Source organism: Pteropus alecto, unplaced genomic scaffold (genome assembly GCF_000325575.1).
Source record: "Pteropus alecto unplaced genomic scaffold, ASM32557v1 scaffold206, whole genome shotgun sequence".
NCBI lineage: Eukaryota > Metazoa > Chordata > Mammalia > Chiroptera > Pteropodidae > Pteropus > Pteropus alecto.
Genome location: NW_006438906.1, coordinates 621,527 through 644,226, shown reverse-complemented (window position 1 = coordinate 644,226; position 22,700 = coordinate 621,527). Strand labels below are relative to the sequence as shown.

Below are 22,700 nucleotides of genomic sequence, written 5' to 3'. Positions count from 1 at the left end.
TTTCCCAGGAGTGGGTAATGTATAGTTCACAGAAAGCCATGAACAATACACATCTATAGGGATCCCACTTTGATAGATCTGCCCCAACTTCTTATCCAAGTAAACCTTCAGGGTATTTTCCAGTCGCTTCAAGTCTAGGTTCTCTTTTGAAAACATTGATAAGTCATTTCCTGACCCATTCTCCAAGTGACTCAAAAAGTCACTTTTTATCGCCTCTGCAGAATCAGCCCTCAAAACCTTCAGTGAGTAGCTTTCTGAATTCCTTGATAGGTTACATTTGGGGCCCTTTCTAAGGCTATGCCTCAGACCTTTCCCTAGGTCATTCTCTGACTGAAACTTTGCTGGGTCCCTCACATGGAAACTTCCTGGGTGCCACAATCCAACCTTTCTTAGATCCTTGCTGCTTTGGCCCATAAATATGGAGGGCTGTGAAAGTCTATAATTGTTGCGTAGTTAAGATTTGTCTGTTAGTTACCCTGAGGCTGAATCAGTGTGAGACTCTTAGATTCTGCAAGCCAGGACCCACTAGTGTTACATAGGATTCTTTCAAAGGTGGCACTCTAGTTGGTTCCAAATAGTATTGCTTATAGGCAGTTCTCTAGGAAGAATGGAAACTGACACATAGACATTCATGCTGTACTGAAAAAGGTTAAAACCACAAATTTTCAATCTGCTCTGTAACAGGTGTTAAATTTCAGTTGAGGTGAGAGAATGCACTTCATGCTGGATCTTAGGAAATGATACTCCAGAGGCCCTAATTTGGGGTGGAAAAAGAAGGTAGTAGGAGTGGGAGCAAAGACCAAAGGTAGACCTGAGGTAGGGGCTGAGAACAAAGCATGGTTCAAAGCTAAGGAAGCAATGGAGAATCTTTAGCTTGCTTTTAAACTAAAGAGCGGAGGAGCAGCATTAGAAATTCCACTGACAAAACAAAGGGAGATTCCAGAGGGGAATAATCAACTAGAAACCAAGACAGTAGCCACAAGGGACTCACTGTACAGAGAGGGGAGACCCTAGAAGGGCTGGCTCCATTTATGCTGTAAATGGTGCCCCCAGCTCTGGGAATATGAGAGTTGTCAAAGACTATGCAGTTGCTCTGGTTTGTCTTCAGTGCTCCATAATGGTTGAGAGCCTGCAGTGCCCTGTATTTCAGCAAGTGACTCTAATATAGTCCCAGAAGAACAAAAAGTGTATACAAAGAATATAGACTTTACAAAATTAGTTCAGAAAAGTCACTATATAAACAATAGAAACAATAACAAACTCTGGAGAGAATTTGATTTCTAGAGTTGTCACATTATATTATTTTAAATGTTTAATTTTCAATGAAAACTAAAACATGCAAGGAAAAATACTTGGCTCATACACATACAAGGGGGAAAAATAGCAATCAATAAAAAGTGACCCTGAGGAAGCCTAGATATTGGACTTACTAGACAAAGACTTTAAATTAGCTATTTAAAATATATTCAGAGAAGTCAAAAAAACTATGTCTAAAAAAACTAATGGAAAGTATATTATCAATAGATATTATCAATAGGAGATGGAAATTTTTTTTTACGTATAGCCAAATAGAAACACTGGAGTTGAAAAGTACAATCACTGAAATGAAAATTTCAATAGAAGCTCAAGATCAGATCTGAGCAGGTGGAAGAAAAGTCAATGAATTTGAAGATAAATCCATTGAGATTACCCAATGTGAGGAACAGAAAGAAAAAAAAATAATGAAGAAAAATGAATAGAGCCTAGGAGCCCTGTGGGACACCATCAAGCATAACATACAAATAATGGGAATCCCAGAAAGAAAGTAAGAAAGGGGCAGAAATAATATTTGGAGAAATGATGGCCAAAAGCTTCCCAAGTTGAATGAATGACTAGTCTAAACATCCAAGAAGCTCAACAAATTCCAAGCAGGATAAACACAAAGATATCCATACTTAGACACATCATAATCAAACTGTCAAAAGACAAGACAAAGAGAACCTTCAAAGAGGCAAAAGAAAAGTGATTCATCACACAAGGAGTCCTTAGTAAGATAATTAGCTGATTTCTCATCAGAAGACACAAAGCCACTATCTAATTCCAAAACATTCTTCTCTTGTTGAGAAGAATGTTTTGGAATTAGATAGTGGCTTTGTGAATATCCTAAAAACTACTGAAGGGTACACTTTAAAGGGGTGAATTGAATTCTGTGGTATGGGAATTGGCATTGGATGACATACTCAAAGTTCTGAAAGAAAAATTCAATATTCACAAAAACTATCCAGGAGGAAGAGGAGGAGAAGGAGGAGGAGGAGGAGGAGGGGAGGTGGAGGGGAGGTGGAGGGGGAAGATGAAAAATGGCAAACCTTTAGTTAGATTGACTAAGAAAAAAGAGAGAACACTGAAATCACAAATCATAAATGAAAGCGGGGACAATATTATCAAATCAAACTTACAGTGATAAAAAGGATTATAATATAGTACTATGAACAACTGCACATTAAAAAATTGTATAACCTAGAAGAAAGGGACACATTTCTTAAAACACACTGTAATTATTAATTTCATGTGTCAACATGACTGAGCCACAGAGTGCCCAGATATTTGGTCAAAGATTATTCTCGGTGTTTTTATAAAGGCAATTTTTTTTGGATAAGATTAATATTTAAATCAGTAGATTAGATTGAGTAAAGACTTCCCTCCCTAAAGTGGGTGGGCCTCATTCAATTAACTGAAGACCTGGATAGAATGAAAAGCTGACCCTGCCTCAAGTAAGAGAAAAGTCTTCCTGCCTGACAGCATTATGGTATATCCATACAATAAAATTCAGTGATGAAAAGGAATGAAGTACTGATATATGAAGCATACTACAACAAGGATGAACCTTCAAAATTTTATGTTATATGAAAGAAGACAGAAACAAATGTCACATATATTGTATAAATCCATTTATTTGAGATAGCCAGAACAGGCAAATCTATAGAGACAAAAAGTATATTAGTGGTTGGCAGGGGCTGGGGAAGGGAATGAGAAGTGTGTTAATGGGTACACCTCTTGTTGAGAAGAATGTTTTGGAATTAGATAGTGGCTTTGAGAATATCCTAAAAACTACTGAATGGTACACTTTAAAGGGGTGAATTGAATTCTGTGGTATGGGAATTGAACCTTGATTGTTTAAAATAACATTTTAAAAAGTGAATAAGAGGGAGCCAAGTATAAGAGATTGATAACCTGAGAAAAGATGGAGTCAAGCGAGGTGATATGGTCTAGATATAAAGTGTAGCAGGAGAACAGGATCTCTGTGCTCTGCAGGAAGAAGGGAAAAGGCAAGTGTTAGAGGTGGAAAATGGTCCAATAAAAAAGTGTATTCAGTGGCAAAAGTGCTGGTGGATAAAAGGCACCTGGTGGTGAGAGTAATAAAAAGCCTAGTTACAAAGAGAAGCCCAGTCTTGAGGATGAAAAGGAAAGTATTTGGGGAGAGGTATAGTCTATTAGCAGAGATCCTGAAACAAAAATGAGAATGAGGGGTGGGGGTCTAAGAAGTCTGAGTGAATACAAAGGCAAGGAGAGTTCCCAGTGGTAAGGAGAGCTCCAAAGATGGAGGAGATAACATAGATGAGTAAAATAGGACAGTGAAAATGGGAGGGGGGGGGGGGGCGGCGGGAAGAATGACAGTGTGGCCTCTAATGGCAGAAAGAAGGGCGATAATGAGAATTAAAAAAGTGATGTAGACCTAGGGCCCACAGGAAAGTTGAAGTACAGGTAAAAGAAGGAAGACAATGAAGAAGGTTAAGATGGAGTATTGTGTGGAAAAATGGGCCTATATAGTGGCTGTAGGTTGACAGGGAGGTAAAAAGGACAGTTTGAGAGGGTCCACACAGAAGGGCTCTTAATTAATTTTTCTGGAGGATCTGGTAAGAGAATGGAAGCCAAAGAGAGAATGGGAGCTCAGGCAGAGGACCTGTGGAAGCCAAAGGAGACACGGGGAGCAACAACTTCCCCTACCTCACCAAATATCAGAAGATCAGTTTCTACAGTCACTCTATCATGACCCTCCCAACAGTGATCTTGCTGCTAACTGTCCTCATCAAGAAGCTTGCCCAGATGTCTGCAATAGGGAGGAAATACAAGCTACAGCCAGATGCAAAACAGGGAAGGGAGAGCCCAGCAGGCCTGGCAGAAGTCACATTCCCCACATCACTGACTTCTTTTATTCCTAAAGCAGGGAGTTTATTTCACATTCCCTTCCTTATAGGTTTACTTTCCCATATCAACCTCAGCTGCACTGGGACCCTGGAATCACATAGGGCATGCTAGGAAGAAGGGTACAAAAAAGAAAGAAAAGATACTCATCAATACCTGCTTTTCCGAAGAGCAAGCAGGTCCCATGTCACATGAGCTCCTTTTTGGTAAGCTCTCCACGCTGGGAAACAAGGAGATTCAGTCACATGTAGTGAAGGTAAGAGCAAAGAGATTTTAGGGAGCTGTGTAAAATGGTCCTTTGAAGGAGGCTCTTGGGAAACTAGACTCTGAGAGCCACAAGCATTAGTATACAAGGTCAAATAGTCTGTGACGACAATCAACAAGCTCATATGGAACAGTGTTTTATACATTATCCCAGCTGATCCTTCTAACCATGCTGTGAGGGATGCAGGCCAAGTGTATTTCAAGGAGAAATCTGAGCCTTAAAAAAGTTAAAAAATTTGTCCCAAATCAGGACCCAAAAGCTCCACCTCCAGTTATTCATTCCATTGCATCTCACCTAGTGGGAAAGATCCAATGACCAGCTCCAACATTTGTTCATTCCCATATATGGGCCCAGCAGGGAACCCAAGAAGTGTCCCAGGTTCTGACTCTTTCCTATGAATCTCCCTGCTGAGAGTTTTGTTTCCTGAGAGGGATGGGTTCTAGCAGCTGATGTCTTCAGAAACTGTGGACCTAAGTCTTGTGTAAAGAAGAAATTAAATTTAACCCTTGAAAGCTCTAGACTGAATAGACAGAAGCTTACCTACAAATGTTCCCCCTTTGCTCCTCTTCTTCCCTCTGCATTGATGCTGAAAGACAAGAAATAAATGAGGGGATTGGATTTAATTCTTATTCTCCCTCTCTCTAGGCAAGTAGTAGACAGTCATTATGTATGAATAATATGATTTTCTACATTGAATTAATGAATTAGTTTTTATGCAGAAATTCATTTTTAAAGTGATTAAAATATTTTCCATTTTTTCTTCTTTGAAAATCTCACACAAATGTATGTGATCCTCAACTGACTTTTAGTCAGTAGTCCTTACTGGTAAGAGCAAATAATCTCAGACCAACACCGGTGTATGTATGCTCCATTCAATACAATTTTGCCCCCTGGATATAGAGCTTAGACTCTAGTACCTCAGCATCGCTCTCCAGATCGGCTCAATCACAAAGGAAAGACTTGACCCAGAGACACCTGAGAAGGTAAGGTGATTGATGAGTGTGTGTTGAGGAACTGTTCTGCAAATATCTGAACTGTCTGCAAGTATTTGCTCTGAACTGTCTTTATAATTCAATCTTATGTTGTCACCTATAGTAGCCACTAGCCACATGTGGCTATTGAGCACTTTGAAATGTGGCTAGTCTGAATTGAGATGTTCTATAAGTGTAAAATATATACTGGGTTTTGAAAACAGTACCAAAAAAAGGATGAAAGATGTTTCATTAATAATGTTTATCTTATTCACATGTTAAAATGACTGTTAAAAGAAAACTTGTTAAATTTGATATATATATATATTAAAAATGTCTCTTAATAGTCCATTTTATTATCTGTGAAATATTTTTTATGCAACTAACAGCTTTTTCATTTTTCTCTGCTGCAGAGCATTCTTTTGGTGTTTATCACCCAAAAATCCTTTTTCACAAGATTTATGCTGCACTGGTGATGACCCTTATTGAACTTTGGGTATCAGTTCTGCTTCCCTTTGTAGTCAACTCTGAGGACTCATTTAAGTGAATTTCCTCCACACAACATAAAGGAAATCATCTCACAAAAGCAATTTCAGTGCACAATATTATGTGCACAATAATGGCACGATAACTGTAACATGCCATATTATATATATAAACAACTATATACGTTGTTTAAAACTTGAGATCTCTATAAAAATACTTTCAAATATTGAAGAGAAAATGAGTCATGTCCTGTCACACATTTAAAATTATGTGTTTGGGTCCCAGTTAATTACAGTGGATCAAACATACTTATCTCTCTCTCACCCAAAATCTCACTAAAAGCAAAGGAAAAATAAACTATTGGAGATGACAAGAGTAGAAGGGGATACATAAGAAATGTATCGGAAAGCAAATGGAGGAGTGGTAATTGACTTAGCAGAGCAGAAGTAACTACCAAGATAAGTACCTGCAGAAGAAGACAAGGGAAGTAAGCCAATTCACCCCATGAACCTCAACAGACCCAGAAAGTGGGGGTGGGGCATGGGGCAAGGAATTCCGAATGATTATTTGATGATTTTTGACCATGTGGTAAGCAGGCTTGAGAGACTAAGGTATATATAGAAAACCAGAGAGTGAGAAAATTGCATACTGGAAAAACAAAAAAGTTATATGAAAAAGGAAACATAATTAGAGTATACTGTTTCACACAATAGTAAACAATATTTATATAGCCTATTTAATATAAATACTTAACAATGATTTAACCAAAAATTATAATATAACTATATTAGGAGTTTGGTGACTATATGGGGATGGTGATGAAAGCCTAATCTTCATCTTCCATAGTCAGAAATCAATATATAATGTCTAAAATTAATATATCAAGAAATATTGGTAAAAGTATATTACTTAAAAATAAGGAGGTCAACAATACAAAAAATAACCAAAGAATTTAAAGTGGTTGCCATCAGTAAGCAGGATTTGTGGTAGAAGAAAGTGGGGACAAAGAGCCTGCTTTTTGTTAAAAGACCTTAAATTACCATCTGACTTTTAAAACAATGTGCATAACATTATTCTGATTAAAAAAAAAAAATTTTTTTTTAAATAACCAAGAAAAAAGCAAATAAGTCTTGGACAGAGATTCCATTGTAAAAATCTGCAAGTAAGCCTAAAATAGAATCCATTTTTTAAAACAAAGTCTCTAGGGTTTCCATTTCTGGCAATTTAACTAGACTAGATATTATAAAATGCCCTTCCACTGCAGAACACCCAAATGCTGAATAAATTAAAGCAAATACACCTTTAAATGCATTGCTGAGCTCACAAGAAAGTAAGGGAAGCTCTTAATAACAAGAAGAGAAGGGAAGGGAAGGGAAGGGAAGGAAGAAGGAAGAAGGGAAGGGAAGGAAAAAGGGAAGGAAAGGAAAGGGAAAAAAGGAAGGAAAGAAAGAGGAAGGAAAGAAAGAGGAAGGAAGGAAGGAAGGAAAGAAGGAAGGAAGGAAGGAAGGAAGGAAGGAAGGAAGGAAGGAAGAGGAAGGAAGGAAGGAAGGAAGGAAAGAAGGAAGGAAGGAAGGAAGGAAGGAAGGAAGGAAGGAAGGAAGGAAGGAAGGAAGGAAGGAAGGGAGAAAGAAGTGAAGAGAGGGAAGGAAGGAGGAAAGAAGGAAGAAATTTTGGAGCCAAAATTAAATGGAAAACCAACACAGACATCAGGACTGTCCTGAAAATATGCCCAACCCAGAAACCTAAAGCTTTGCTGGTTACCAGCCCCACTGAGGAATATTATTTAGACTTGACGAAGTAGGGGAGCTGAATCTAAAACTGCACATAAAGCCAGGCACCCAAAGGAGCAATATCTTGAAGACCTGAACAAGAAAATATGCATGCTGTCAACAAGAATCAATAGTAAAATCAATTTGTCTCTGGTGACACAAGAATGGGGAGGAGAGACAGATTTGAGAAATATACAAAACTATCAAAACTGAGTGGAAAAACTCACAATACTAATATAATACTAATAACTTCCCCCTCATAATTTATAATCACAGCCCTAGTCTCATGCAGTCCCAGGATCTGAATTTACAATATACTCATGGCCTGAGAAATCCCAATCCAAGAAATAAATAGAAGGTATAGACAGAAAAAAAAAGAAAAAAGGAAAGAAAGAAAGAAAAGAAAAAGAAAAAAGGAAAAGAAAGAAACAGTTCCACGTTGGTGGTATCTTCTAGCACCCAGAAGAAACCAAGACAGATCATCTCAATCTAAGCCCTTCAGGATTCACAAAGTTAAAGTTTAACCAAATGTATATAGCTCCTAATAAAATATATCAAACATACAAGGAAACAGACCTCCATAAGTGAGAATCTAGAGAGACTCCAAACTGAAAAATAATACATACTCAGACTACATTATAAGAAAATTATAAGAAAAAGTACACAAAGTAAATAGATTTAAAGTGTTTTAAAGGATGTTTTAATTGAAAAGACAGAGATAATCACTATGTAGAGCAGAAAGAAGGGACATTTAGCCCAACCTGGACTTTCGGGGTAGGTTCCCTGGGGAGATAATACTTAAATTGGAATAGAAGGACAATTAAGAATCAGCCAAAAAGAAAAAGAAAAATCAGCCATGTGGAAAAGTGGTGAGGGTATTCCAGACAGAAATAAAAATCACAATGAGCAAAGATATAGAAGCAATGAACAGCATTTGGGCTCAGGGGAAAACTACAAACTTTCTTCTATTACTAGAATAACAAATGCAAGCAGGTAATGGCAAGAGAAGCGAAAGAAGAGATCTGCAGGTAGGAGGTTCTCTATACCATGTAGAAAGTATGGCCTAACTGTAAGATCTAAGGGAGGGCAGTATCAGAGTCATTTTTGTTTTAGGTAGATTGCTTTGGCAGTAGTGAAGGGAAAGGATTTAAGATGAACAAAACTGTAGGAATGGAGGTCAGCTAGGAGGCTACTGTAAAATTTATGAGAAAAACGATGAGGGCCTGAACTACCAGGGTGGCAGTAAGGATGGGAAAGAGAGACAGATTTGAGAACTAGCAGAGAAAATTAGCAAACGTTGGTGACTGATTATGGGAAAGATGAAGAGGGAACCGTGTAGAATGACTCCTGTGTATCTTGCTTGAGTAACTAGGTGATACTAATTGCTTTGGGGAATACAACAAGAAGAGCAGGTTGGGACAGAAGAAAATGGCTTAAATTATGAAGATGTTAGGCCTGTGGTACCTGTGGGAAATGGAGCTTGGGGATGTTTAGGAAACAACTGGAATGTAGGAGACGAGCTATAGAAGTCAGTGCTAAAATAACTATCCACATGAGTGGCCAACTCACCACAGAAAACCTACTTCAGAGAATAACAGTCATTAAAAATGATGTTTAGGAAGAGTTTAGAGTATAGAAAAGATTTATGCTAAAATATTAACTGCTTTCCTACCTAAAAAAACCTCTATTTTAACAATGTAAAAATATGAATAGCAAAGTTTGGAGAGAAATACATCAAAATGCTGTGAAAATTATGTTGAGACTGGAAATTCATGGGATTCTTTTACTTTTCCATATCTTCAAATTCACTATGTAATATTATCATAATGGGAAAAATAGTTCTAAAAACATCATTTCCTTCTACCTCTAGTAGGACATAGCTAGAATTCCTATCACATACAGGAGTTGACACATAGCAGACCCTCAATAAATGCAGTAAAGTACCAGCACCTGAGATTTAAAGACAGTTGCCTTGGTTTTTCCCCCTTTCTAGAAGCCTGCAGCCTTTCCTGTCTGCTAGAATGCCTCACTATGGTCCTCCCACAGATTCAATCCCAGGTCTGCCTCTGCCCCTCAGGACTCAGCCCACTGGCATTCTGCCCTGATGGGTCTGGGCTGGGCTTCCACCCATCATTCCCACTAGCCCACCTCGGCCTCACAGCTCCCTTCATCTCTTCCGAAACAACTCCCCTGGGACTGTGGGCATCATCCCTCTTGTGAAAGCAGGGAGTTTGAGAAACTAACCTCTCCCAAAGGGGTGGCTGCGTGAGGTTTCACTGTCATTTTTAGGACACTGGGCCTATCAGGGGTACTGGACATGACAGGGCCCAAGTGGCAACTGGAGCTGGGCCGCTGGCCAAGCCCTAAACTCGATGTCCCTATGGAGGAGGGAGACGGGGAGAGGAAAGGGGAGGAATGAGGGGAGAGGGGAAGAGACAGAAAAACAGAGGGAAAGGGAGCGAAGGAGGCCAAGGCCGCGCGTGGACACTCGGAGGCTCAGCGGTGGGTCCCTGGCGCAGCCGCCCCACCCACAGGCCCCGCCAACCTAAGTGAGGGAGTCCTGCGGCGGGAACGGCACTGAGGCATCTGAAACGCCCAGCTTGAATCTCGGCTGAGCTTAACTGCCCACCTCTGGACTCGAGGGGGCCAAAGAGGCAGACTTCGGCGTCCTGAGGGGATGCCTCCTGAGGTGGCCGCTAGGAAGCTTGAAGAGATTCCTGAGGCCCCGCCCCGGAGCAGGCCCCGCCCATGAGCAGAAATCCCGCCCATTGCTCATTCTTTGACCCAGAAGTTAGGAAGTTCAAACCGGATACTAAACACCAGATGCTGGAGTGAAAGCAGTAAACTGGTTAGATAAGGTCTTTGCGGTCCTTAAGTATTTAGCTATCAGGCAGATTCCTTAGTAGACCAAATCTTTTGTCACTGAAGTGTTCTGAGATATACTGTGATGTTTAAAAGAAAAACATTAGTTAAAACAGCTTTCATCTGCTAGGCTCTGTTCAAACCTGCTATCCCCTGTAGTTAGCAACTGCATGTACGGCCTCTAGAAATTTAGTAAGTTAAGCGAAACCAACTTGATAGGAGTAACTATCCCTAGAGCTTGTTTTCCAAAGAAAAGTACTGTTTAGCAAAATTATAAGCCTACCTAGGCATGTTGTAAAGCCCTTTGAAAGCAACTAGAGCAAGTTTTGTGAATGGAAATGTAGTGCTCAAGTTACATTCTGCTTTAAAAGGTTGTGACAAATACCGATGAATAAAAAAGAAAAAAAAGAAAGAAGTTACAATCTAGTGTAGAAAGTGCTGGGGGCGGAGGAGGGGAGGATAAGGGCACCCATCCTTGTTTGGGAGGGGCAAGGAAGGCCTCCCAGAATGACATCTTACACTGTAGCAGGAAGGAAGGAGGTTGTACTCAATGGTTTTTGACTGTGGCAAGTTCCCATCTGATGGTTCTGGTTCCTTTGAAAAGTGGAGGTCTGGCAGATCGGCTACAGGCAGGAAAAAGTTGAAGAAAGTGAAGAAAGTTCTAATTGAATTTTGAGGAGAATGGGAGAGTTTTTAAGGAATCAATGAAGTAAGCTCAATGGACAAGGAGCTTTGCTTGTTTTGATCACTGATGTATCCCAAGTACTCAGCACAATGTCTAGCACATAGCAGGCACTTAATAAATGAAATGCATGAATAAATGTTTTTCAAGTGATCATAAAGCTGACTATTAGTTGTAGACCATGAGTTTATGGTGGTACCAACTTACTCATGTGTGATTTTATCCAATTGGGCTGAGCTGCTTCCTAGATGGCAGGTCTGAAAGAGGCAGAGAGTTAGGATTTTGTCAGGTAGAAATCATAGAAGGCAAATGAACTGAGAAATGTTTGGCATGTTGATTAAATGATGGACCATGAAGTCTATCATAGAGAGGGAGGAAATGAAGGCAAGAGGTTGATCATGAACAAGGAGAAAATGGAAGGATCGATGGAATGAATGGACATCCTGACAAGGTTGATGAACTGTCATCTTTAGGACAAATATGGAGGTTGAAGTCAGAGGGCAGGATGCCAGACTGTATTATCTCAGAAGGCAGAGTAATTCCTGATGATGAGGCTTCAGATATGACCAAAGCTGGATTGGAGCAGAGATAAAAGGCTCTGGTATGAACAAGTCTAGGAATTGAGCATCTAGGTCATTGAAAGATCTATCCACACAGATGTTTAGGTCTCCCACAGATTCCCCCTCTTCAAGATCTCTGCCATGGGCCCCAACCAGCCTCTTCCCCAACCTTCAGAGGACCTGTGTTCACACTTCAACTTAAGTCTCGAATCATAAAAGGATAATGACATAGCTCTGGGCCAGAAAACAGAATGAGGAAGTTAGAGAGGGCTGTAGTGGACATCTGTTTTGTCTTGTTTTTATACCAACATGCATACACCTTTCTGGAAACAGTATGTCTATGTCTTCTGGAGAAACTACCACAATCCCACTTCTTCAGTCTCAGTCCATGTGCAAGTGGAGTGGTCTTCCCTCCACACCCTTACTCCAAGGGTATGTATGTGACTCAGACCTGTCAGAAGCAGCATTCTACTCCCCTTTGAGCAGTACAATCAGTAGTTCAGGAATCGATACATGACCAACTGGAACCCATAAGTCACAATGTTGTCAGAGCGACACCACGTTTTTAGCTTCACTTGAACCTGCTACCACACAGAACCTGAGAATAAAGTCAGCACAGAAGACAGAGAGCCAAGAAGTGGAAACTGAATCCTGATGACATTGAATTGAGTCCCTGAATTGATCCTACCTGAAGCCAGTCCTACCCCCAGTCTGTTCCGTTATGAGTCAATATAGCCCCATTTTATTTACACTTGTTGGATTTCATATTGTGTAACTTATATCCAAATGATTCCTCAAAGTTCAAGGGGGTTCCCAATCCCTGGCTCTACCTTCTGGAAACTTCTCTGTGCTGTTTCCCCTTATGTGAAAAGAGGTAACATACCTACTTCAAAGAGTTGTAAAGATTAAATGAGATAATAAATGTTAGAGTATAAATTTGTTCCATAACAATAAGGAGCAAGAAATATCACATTATTTAATTTTTCTAAATTAAATTAAATCTGGCTCAAAACTACCATGTACTAGGGTTCAAAGATAATCAATATTCGTCATGACTGGGGGGCCTTTTTTTCCTTTAGTGTGGTATATACTGCCCATAAAGAAAGCCACTTAGAAAAGAGCCTCAGCTTGAGTCTGCCATGGTTGTGCATTATCTAAATCCATATGGTCTATTCAAAGGCTCCACAGCATTTCTGCCAAGTATGTACACCAGCATCTTTTGGTGCAGTTCCCAAGACTATGTGATAGATGTTTAGTGCCCTAACCATTAAATCAGCTTTTCTAATCAGAAGTCCTGCTGCCTCCTAGCGGACTTTTGTACAGCACTGGTCACTCATGGAACCCACTGCTATATTTCTTTTCCCAAGTCCCTGGGTCCACTGCTATCCTTGGGCAACTCAGCATGTCCTCCATCTTCTCCTTCTCTAGAGCACCCAACTAAATTAAATTCCCCTCCCACACAAAAGCCTAGATAAGACTGTAGACCAGGTGTCTTACAACTTTGATTTGGAACTAGAAAAAACAAAATTCATTAATAATTCCATGAGACAAAAACCCTGGAATTTCTGGAAGACAGAAGAGCAAAGTTACCTTTTTATTCTACTGGGGGTCTCCTTTGGCAAGTAGGAGATAACAATTAATAACTTGATAAGTTATCCTGCCATAAGTGTAAATTAACTAGCACAGAATAAATATTCAGTATTGCCTTCTCTATTTTCCATCAGGACTCAACTTTTCTTCTTCAAATAAGACAGTTCATAGCTGACATGAGATTTAAAAAAAAGAGAGAACAGATTCCATCTATTAAAGATGGAATGAGCCTTGTAATCTGGAACCTTAAAAGAAATAAAATTTTAATATAACACACTATGTACAATTCTAATCATAAATTTATCCATTTAATCCTCAAAACAACCCTATGTGGTAAGTAATAATATCATTCTCATTTTACAGATGAGAAAACCGAGGCACTGAAAAATTAAGCAGTTCTGAAATTTCACAGGTAGGAAGTGGTAGAGCTAGGATTTGAATGAGGCAGTTTGATGTTAGAATTCATGTCCTTAACCACAATCCCTAAAGCATAATTCTGACCTTGGCAATCAAGACAAAAGGAAATCTGATCCCCCAGGTTTCAATGTAAGAACTACAAGTTGTCTGGTGGAGGCAATTTTTTGGCCCTAAATTCAGGGAGAAGGCTGTTAGGCATGTGGGGGATGGGAGTTCTTTGTTCTGTGTAGTGATGACATCAGGATAAACTGCCACTAGGCTGAGGAAAATGGAATGGCTGCTAGAGGACCTGCTTGGAGCTAAGTGGGACAAGGGGCTTCTCTGGGCCCAGCTGACCCATGCCCTGGCCTGCAGATACTGTGGTAGCAGCTGCCTCCAGAGTACAGGGAATCTAGTGACACTATTCCTGTTCATGGTTTGGCAGATCCGGAGATGGTGGCAGCTTGGGAGTTGGAAACATCTTCAGCCCTGGTACTCTGGGGACAGGATGCAAGACAAGGTGGGTGACATGGGTGTGCAGAAGGCTGAATAACTGTTGACACCACATGTGAATTTGAGTGAGGAATCATTGACATGGATGTGAGCCCAAGTGAGTGACTATTAGCCTTAAATGTGAGGCTGGGTGAGGGATCAATCAATGACTAGACTTGAAGCCTAGTGAGTGATCACTGACCCTAGATATAGGATTATGTAAGGAATGATCTCCAAATGTGGGCTGGGTAATAGTTATTAACATCAGATAGGTGACTATGAACCATAGATGTGGGGCCAGCTGAGTGTGGAACAAAGGCTGAGGGCTTCATGACATAGCTTGTGCCTCTGAAAAGGCTTCAAGCCTGAAAGTATCTTTCTCTACTCCCCAGGGCCTACTACCACTTCTATACCATGTGCCTTTCCTTGATCGTCTATGGAAGCAGAAGTCAGAGGAAGAAGAAGAGGAGGAAGAGGAGGAAGAGGAGGAAGAGGAGGAAGAGGAGGAAGAAGAGGAAGAGGAGGAAGAGGAGGAAGAGGAGGAAGAGGAGGAAGAGGAGGAAAAGAAGAAGGAAGAAGAAGAAGAAGAAGAAGAAGAAGAAGAGGAGGAAGAGGAGGAAGAGGAGGAAGAGGAGGAAGAGGAGGAAGAGGAGGAAGAGGAGGAAGAGGAGGAAGAAGAGAAGGAAGAGAAGGAAGAGGAGGAAGAGGAAGAGACATCTCTCGATCCATGTTCTCCTCCCAAAGAGGATCCTATTAGAGAACAAGCCACAGCAGCCCCATCCCAGCCATCCTGTGATTCTAAGAGCCTCCACGAGGCCATAGGGACCCCAGAGCTAGTACTCATGCAGGCCCCAAGCCCTTCCAGATCCTTCCCCACCTTTCAGATCCTGACCAACCTGCCTGTGAGGCACAAGACAGCTTCAGGGAGCCATCTAGAGCAGAGAGAAAGCCAGCTCTTCTGGGGTCTCCCTTCTCTGCACAGTGAGTCCTTGGAGGCCATCTTCCTGAGCTCAAGCAGTCGCTCTCCCCTGAAGTTGCCTGTTAGTCCTGTCTACTTCAACAAGCTTGCCTTCCTGCCTAGGTTCAACCTGCTGCTTCCCCAGTATTGGTCCCCAACTCAGCTTCCTACCCATGAAGTCCATACTACAGGTGATCTGGAAAAGATAGCCCCCAATCCTCAGCAACTTCCCCCTCTACCTTCCCTTTCTGTTCCATCACTACCCATCCATGGTATGACCTTTCTCACAGACCACAAGGGAGTCCTATCTGGTGCTGAGGCACATATGCAGTGGCTTATGCAGCAGAGAGAGGTCCCTTGGGTCTCTGAGGATCAAGACCTGTACCCACATCCTGAACTCCAAAGAACTAGATGCTCCAAGTTCTGGTGGGGGGTGCCATGGGATCCCAGCCTCCAACACCACATTCCAGATTCCCTCTCTGACTCTCTGCTGTATCCTTCTAGCCTTCTGGGAGTCCTGACTAGGTTTGAGGCCCCATGGAGAACCATGAGGCAGAATGAGGACCCAAAAGCCCCCGAGCCGGCAATGCCAGTTCCCAGCCCAACTCTGGCCTCTTTGTCAGAACTCCAGGGACTTAGTTCTATACGAGGCTTTTATGGATCTAAAGACCTCTGGGAAACCACAAGGCAAAGAGAGAATCCTGAGATCTCTGAGCCTCCAATCCTGGTCCCTTGCCAATCTGTAGCCCCTATGACAGAGACTCAAGGAACTAGCCCCCTGGGAGCTCCACTTGGATGTGAGACTCAGTGGAGAACCACAGGACAGAAAGAGAATCCTCAAGCCTCTGTGCCCCCAATGCCAGCCCAATGCCAACCTCCAGATTCTCTATTAGAACCCAAAAAAGTCAGTCCTGAAGGAGGACATTCTGCACCTAAGGACATCTGGGGAACCATGGGGCACAGAGAGAACCCTCAGATCTCTGGGTCTCCAATGCCAGCTCCTTGCCCTCCTCCAGACCCCCTACGAGAAATCCAGGGAGGCAGTTCCCTGGGAGATCTATCTGGATACAAGCCCTACTGGGGACACAGAGAAAATTCAGGAAACCCTCCAGCCCTCGAGCCCCCCACCCTGGACCTCAAACCAGGGCTCTATGGAACCAGTTCTGCATGTGTCCCATCAGGATCTGAGACTCTATGGAAGGGCATGCAGAGTAGAGAAAATTTTGGGGTCTCTGCAGACCCAGTTTCATCTCCTAGCCTTCCCTCAGCCTCTCTGCTGGAGTCCCTGGGAATGGGCCCCCAGGAAGTCCTGTCTGACTCCAAGGCTTTGTGGGAGACCATGGGGCAGAAAGAGAACCTCTGGATCTCTGAGTATCTAGGCCCTGATTACAGCCGATCTCTAGCTCCTGTTCTAGAACCCCAAAGAAACAATCCCGTTGGAAGACTCACTAGATCAGAAGCTGCATGGAAGGACATTGAACATTACAGCAATTCCTGGGCTTCTAAGACCCCATCTCTGGCCCTTGGCCCACAGCCAGCTATTGTACTGGAGCCCCTTGGAGTTAGCCCTATGGAGGTCTTGTCTGATTCTGAGGCTAGCTGTGGGGATATACAAAGGAGAAAGAACTCCTGGGCCTTTGAGTGCCCACCTCGAAGCTTACCCCAAGACCCATACGAAGCTAGCCCCTTGGGAATAATGTCTGACTCTGAGCCTGATACAGGAAACACAGAGCAGAAAGAAATCTGTTGTGCTCCCTGGTCCCCATTCTGGGGCCCCAGCCCACCCCTGAACTCTATATCAGAGTCTCACATAAGTGAGTCTATTGAAGACCAAAGCAACTGTAAGCCTGAGAGGGGAGCAGTGGAGCAGAGAAGGAAATGCTGGGCCACTGAACTGCCAGCCCCAACCTTCAGCTCACTCTATGCTCCTCTACCAGATCCACACACTGACCTTGAATTAGTATGGCGAAATGTGCAACAAAGGGAGATCTCACAGGGCCTCAGCCCTCCAGCAGTAGATCCCCTGCAGCCAATACCCTGGCCTCCCACCCTACCTGAAGCTCTGAAGACTGAACCCAACCAGACTGGCGTAACCAAGGGAGGGCTGTTCCCAGGAGGTAAGGAGGAGACTCCGCCCTCCCAGAGAGAAACTGTCTCAGAGGTGCCCATCCTCCCTGAGATCCGGGCCTGGCACTGGAGTAGAGAATTGGAACTTAGGCTGAAGAAACTGCAGCAGAGCCCTGCTTCTAGATCCCCTGGCCCAAGTCAATCATTTGGCAGCTCCCCTGCTCTGAGCTCCAAAACTCCAAGCACCTGGAGACTCTCTTCCTGCCCCCCACAGCAGATCCATCCCCCCAAACCGTGTCCCTACTCTTCAAGCTGTCATCCCCTAAAAGTTGAGAGCACAGTATCTCCATCTGTCCAGATCTCCCACTGTTGTCACTCCCACTCTTCTTCCCATCCTCAGCCACAATGGTCTGGCAGGGAAGAACAAGAGTCTCAGAGAGAGGAAAGAATGCAGGCGAAGATGGTGGCCCAGGTCTCACCCCAGGGACCACATGTTCACAAGGAGGCTGGTAAGAACTTTCCAGCCCTGGAAGAGCCCTCAAACTCTGAGGTTCCAGTCTTAGGTAACACACAAGACAAGGCTTCAGCCCTATCTTCAGTGAAAAAGAGAGAAAGCCCCAGGAAACCCAAAGTAGGAGACCATAGATTGGGATCATCCACAGTTACAATGAAGAGCCGCCCAGGCCAGGCTGAAAGACTAGCATGCAGACTTTCCCAAGGATTTCAGCACAGAAACCAGAGCTCTCTACAGACTGCTCTCCCTCAGCAGCTTCACTCCAAGGTTGCAAGTCCCCAAGATAAGCGAGAAGCTGGGCTGGGAGCTGGTGATATCCCGACCCCTCAGCATTGTAAGCACTGCCCTTGGGCCCATACAGAGAAGCATCTCTCTTCCCCCACACCTCAGACTCCCCTTAGCAGGAGTCTCCAAAGGATGTTAGCCAAGTTTCTGGGTACCCATGGAGCCCTACCCACCAAATCCAGTCAGCAGAGGAAACGCTGTTAGTACTGGCACCTAGTACCCCAAGACCTGAAGCCAAACCAGTTAGGGCTGGAGAGACAAGCAGAGGAAATCCTAATAAACAAGCTGAACTAGATAAATCCTATTCATGTCTTCTTTGGAGTCTGGGTTACTGAGAATGTCAGTTCCTTATTAAATTCTGCAGCTCAGCAGCTATATTCCCTCAGGATCAGGTCCCTGAAGTAAAGAGCTCAGGATTCTGCAGGCTTAACTTTTTCAAGCCCTTCACAAATAATCGATCTGGAGTCTACACGACCCTACTCTACAGGGTAAGGCTGGAAGGCCAGGGGAGCACAATCCAGGGCTGCCCTTAAGATACACTTCACAGAAAGTGAAAAGAATACATCCATTCACATGAGCACAACTGATGTGGGTCTAGGCAGCTATTTTTGGTCCTGGGTATGGTCGGTCCCCTTCTTTACCCACTTGAACCACAAGTTCTCCACCTATCTTTCCAACCATTTCTTTTCAGCCCTCTGCTCTTTTCTCTTCCTGGGTCAGCTCAACCATCCCCAGGGCCACAAAAACAAGTGAATTTCATGTTTAGTGGCCATCTGAATTTCTTTTAATTGCCTGTCTATATCCTTTACCCATTTTTCTACTGCACTGTTATGGATATTGTATTAGTTTTCTGCTGCTGCCATAACAAACTACCACAAAGCAACACAAATTTGTCAGAAAAATAGACTGGGCTGCATTCTTTTCTGTAGGCACCGGGTAGGATTCATTCCTTGACTTTCCTGTCTTCTAGAGGCTGCCCACATTCCTTGGTTACTGGCCCTATTTACCTTCATAGCTAGCAAAGGCAGGTTTTTCTCACATCACATCACTCTGCTTTTGCTTACCTCTTCCACTTTTAAAGATACTTGTTAATTACATTGGGCCCAATTGGATAACCCAAGATACTTTATCAGTCTTAAAGTCAGTTGGTTAGCAACCTTAATTCCCTTTTCTATGTAATGTATTGACAGGTTCCAGGGATTAGGATGCAGACATCTTGGGGCATTATCCTGCCTACCACAGATAACTAACTCAACCTATTATATGTCACAGACATTTCCTCCCAATCTGCAGCTTATTTTCTTATTTTATTTAAGGTGACTTTTACTACACCAAAGTTTACGATTTTTATGTAATTAAATCTTTTAATTGCATTTTCATGTATTTAAATCTTTTAATTACATTTTTATGTAATTAAATCTTTTTCCTTTATGACTTTTACAACATTTTCTGACACTTTTATAGTTTTATATATTTACATTTAGACTGTTAACCTAATTTTTTAATATGGTAGGAAGTGAGACTCTAACTACCCACTAAAAACAGATATCCAATTTTACCAGTACCATTGAAAAATACAGAATGTCTTCAACCCATTCCATTATGTGCCATTTTTCAAAATGGGTCTTTTTAAAGCATCTCTAGATTTCATATCCATATATCCAACAGCCTACTAGACGTCTTGTATTCAACTTGTCCAAAACCTACTCATTTACCCTCTAATCTCCAATGTGCCCACTCCTATTGAAGGATACCACATCCACCCCAATACCAAAGCCAGAAGCCTGTCATCCCTGACTCCTCCTCCTTCTTACTCCGCAACCTAACCCATCATCAAACATTGTCAATTATACCTATAAAACATATTTCAAATCCATCTTCACCTCTCCATCTCCGCTATCACAGTTCAATCACCATCTCTCACCAGTTGGTAGCCCTATTCCTTCTAATCCATTTTCCACATGGCTACAACTCTCTGGTGGTCAACTGACCCAATATCTTGAACAAGTATCATAAAAGTTTGAATACAATAATTAAAATTTTTTAAAATTACATAAAAACATGGAGGAAAAAACTACTAAATATTATTCTAGGTACAAAAATAGAAGTTTGAGTAAAGGAACATAACCTTTACTCAAAGCAACCTGTGGTCCTAGACTGGCTATTGGTGTGGTGAAAAAACTTGTGAATGACATATTTGGCTCACTTGGGAAACTACAGAGTATAGAATGAGGTTTAGATTAAATGAAAGTTTACTGAAAGCAAAATGTAGAGATTGATGTTAAAAAGTTATAAAGCAGGATGAGCTCATTTTGATTTAAAAATACTACATGTATAGACACATACATTTACACACATGCACAGAAAAAGACTCAAAGATATGAACTAAAGTTATTTAGCTGAGCTCTGGTTAAATGGGAATATTAAATTTTTAAAATTTTTCTTCTATTTTTTAAAATTTTGGCTTCTATAAAAGGTTATTTAAAAAATGAACTGTCTATGTACAATGCACATGTGATTGACAGTATTATACTGCACACTTGGTAATTGTTATAAAATTTTGTGGGTTTTTTGCCACAACTTAAAAAAGGAAAAAGGTGAATTCTCTAATATTGAAGTCTGACTCTGACTCACTTCCCTACCTTAAGTTCTTTAGGTTAAAGTTCATTCCTGATATGAGATTCTTCACATATGGTTTCTAACCTCTCTGAATTCACTCCAGGACTCTCTTGCTAGTCAACCTAGTGCTTCTTAAATGTGCTCTGCATTTTCTGACCTCTGTACCTTTTACTTGAACTGCTTACCTGCACTTATGTCAAGTATCCTACCCTCCTTTAATGCCCAGTTCAGACTATCTCCAGAGCATTAACTCATTCTCTTAGCCTCAACGCATCCCTGGATAGCTTTATGAAAAATCCAAGTCCTATATTCCTAAATCTTCTTAAGCCCTCAGTAGGTCATAGGACCGGACAAGAGTAACAAACCATTTACCATTTGTCACAGTTCAGCCAAATTAATGATTGGCAGACCAGTGTTCCTCATGGGCATTATGTGACCACTAGACTCTCATGGCAACTTATAGGATCAGTATCTTGGATCCAAATATATCTCGAGACATTAGGCTTATAGTTCCATCTTTGTTTTTGCCTCTGTGGCATACTGTTGGTCCTCTATAATCTATATATCTTATTCTTGGTTAGAAAACCTTCTATTAATCATAGCAGATGTTTGTAGATTATCTTGTGGGAAGAAGTGATTAGCTACAGCTAAGATCACATTCCAATTTCTTTCTAGTTTAAGTATGCAGGCTTCTGCAGGTGTAAGGTGACAATAAACAGTCCCTCACTGCTTTCTACAGTTTACAAAGCACTGTCAATCATTTTATCAGATTAAGACTCCAGACTCCTAAAGAGCCAAGTACCTCATTCAAGCTTACAATGCTATAAGCACAAGTGCCAGAATTAGAACCAGGCCTCTCACTACATCTACTCTTCGTTTTTCCTACAGAATCTAGAGCTCTATCTTCCCTATAGACACATTGTGTGGCAAGTGAAAACAAAGGAATCATTCCAACACATTTCTATCACTCATCAACCAGTATCACTACATATTTTGTAGGAAAATACCACTTGCCTTCTGTTACGCTCTCATAGTCTGATGCAGAGGTACTAAACGTCTTTCTCCAAAAGACCTTACCTTTGGCCCTCACTGAGGTTAGGCTGTCAACCCATAGGGATGAGACAGTGACAATGTTCATAGTGGGAAGACTGAAGGCTAAGCCATCAGGATACCTAAATGGTGGGAAAACCAAGGAGAACCAAAGACAGAATCTGGAGAAAATGCCACAGGAAACAAGGGACAGCCTATTCAAATTCCCAAAATGCAAAAATAACTATTTCAAAACACATGAGTTCTAGATGCCCATTTAAACAGAGCAGCCAACATAATTATCTTGTGTCCTTGTAGATTATCTATGTAGACAAGATCAGAGCCTGGTATAAGTACTAGGATAAACAATACAAGTTTTACAGTGGATTGTTTTCTCTGCACCATACTGTTCTTTGGGTAAGGAAGGCATCATGGTACTAACCCCAGAAGCCCTAAGTGATAATGATGGTACCTTTTGAAGAAGAGGATACTCTATACCTCAACAAAACTATGCAAGCAATCATCTGAAAAACTGCAAGCAGGAGAGGATGTTTAATTTAGAAAAAAACACATCCAATACTAGAATTTTATGTTAGAAAAGCTGTTTTTTTATAATACAAATTACATAAAATAAAGGTGGACATAATTATAAGTGACCCTCAACCAGAGCATGAATGTTTGGGACTTTTAGATGCACCGAAAGAACATCCGCCTCCACGCAGATTGTATCTTTCTGCAGCTCTAAGATTTTTGGAGAGCACTCCAATCCAGTCCTTGGTCAGGTAAAAGGGGTTCTGTAGGCCTATTCTTACCATCCACGTCAGATATAGGTGGAGGATGCAACATTTTCCACATCTGGAGCTCCATCAGGTTGTTTCCCCTCTACTGCAGTCCTATCCAGTGATACTGCAGCCATAGCGGGGAGGCAGCAGTATCATACTGATGTCAATCAGGAGGGAAAAGGATGCAATCT

General features: G+C 41.7%; 1 protein-coding gene across 1 annotated transcript; it reads left to right on the top strand.

Moving 5' to 3' along the window:
• The first annotated feature begins 12,807 nt into the window (after positions 1 to 12,807).
• On the top strand, positions 12,808 to 22,264 carry CUNH9orf131 (chromosome unknown C9orf131 homolog). Its single transcript, XM_025049742.1, has 3 exons — positions 12,808 to 14,283; positions 14,648 to 14,753; positions 14,970 to 22,264. The coding sequence occupies exons 1-3, from the start codon at positions 14,053 to 14,055 to the stop codon at positions 18,281 to 18,283; spliced, it is 3,651 nt and encodes a 1,216-aa protein (XP_024905510.1). The 5' UTR covers positions 12,808 to 14,052; the 3' UTR covers positions 18,284 to 22,264.
• The last annotated feature ends 436 nt before the right edge of the window (positions 22,265 to 22,700 follow it).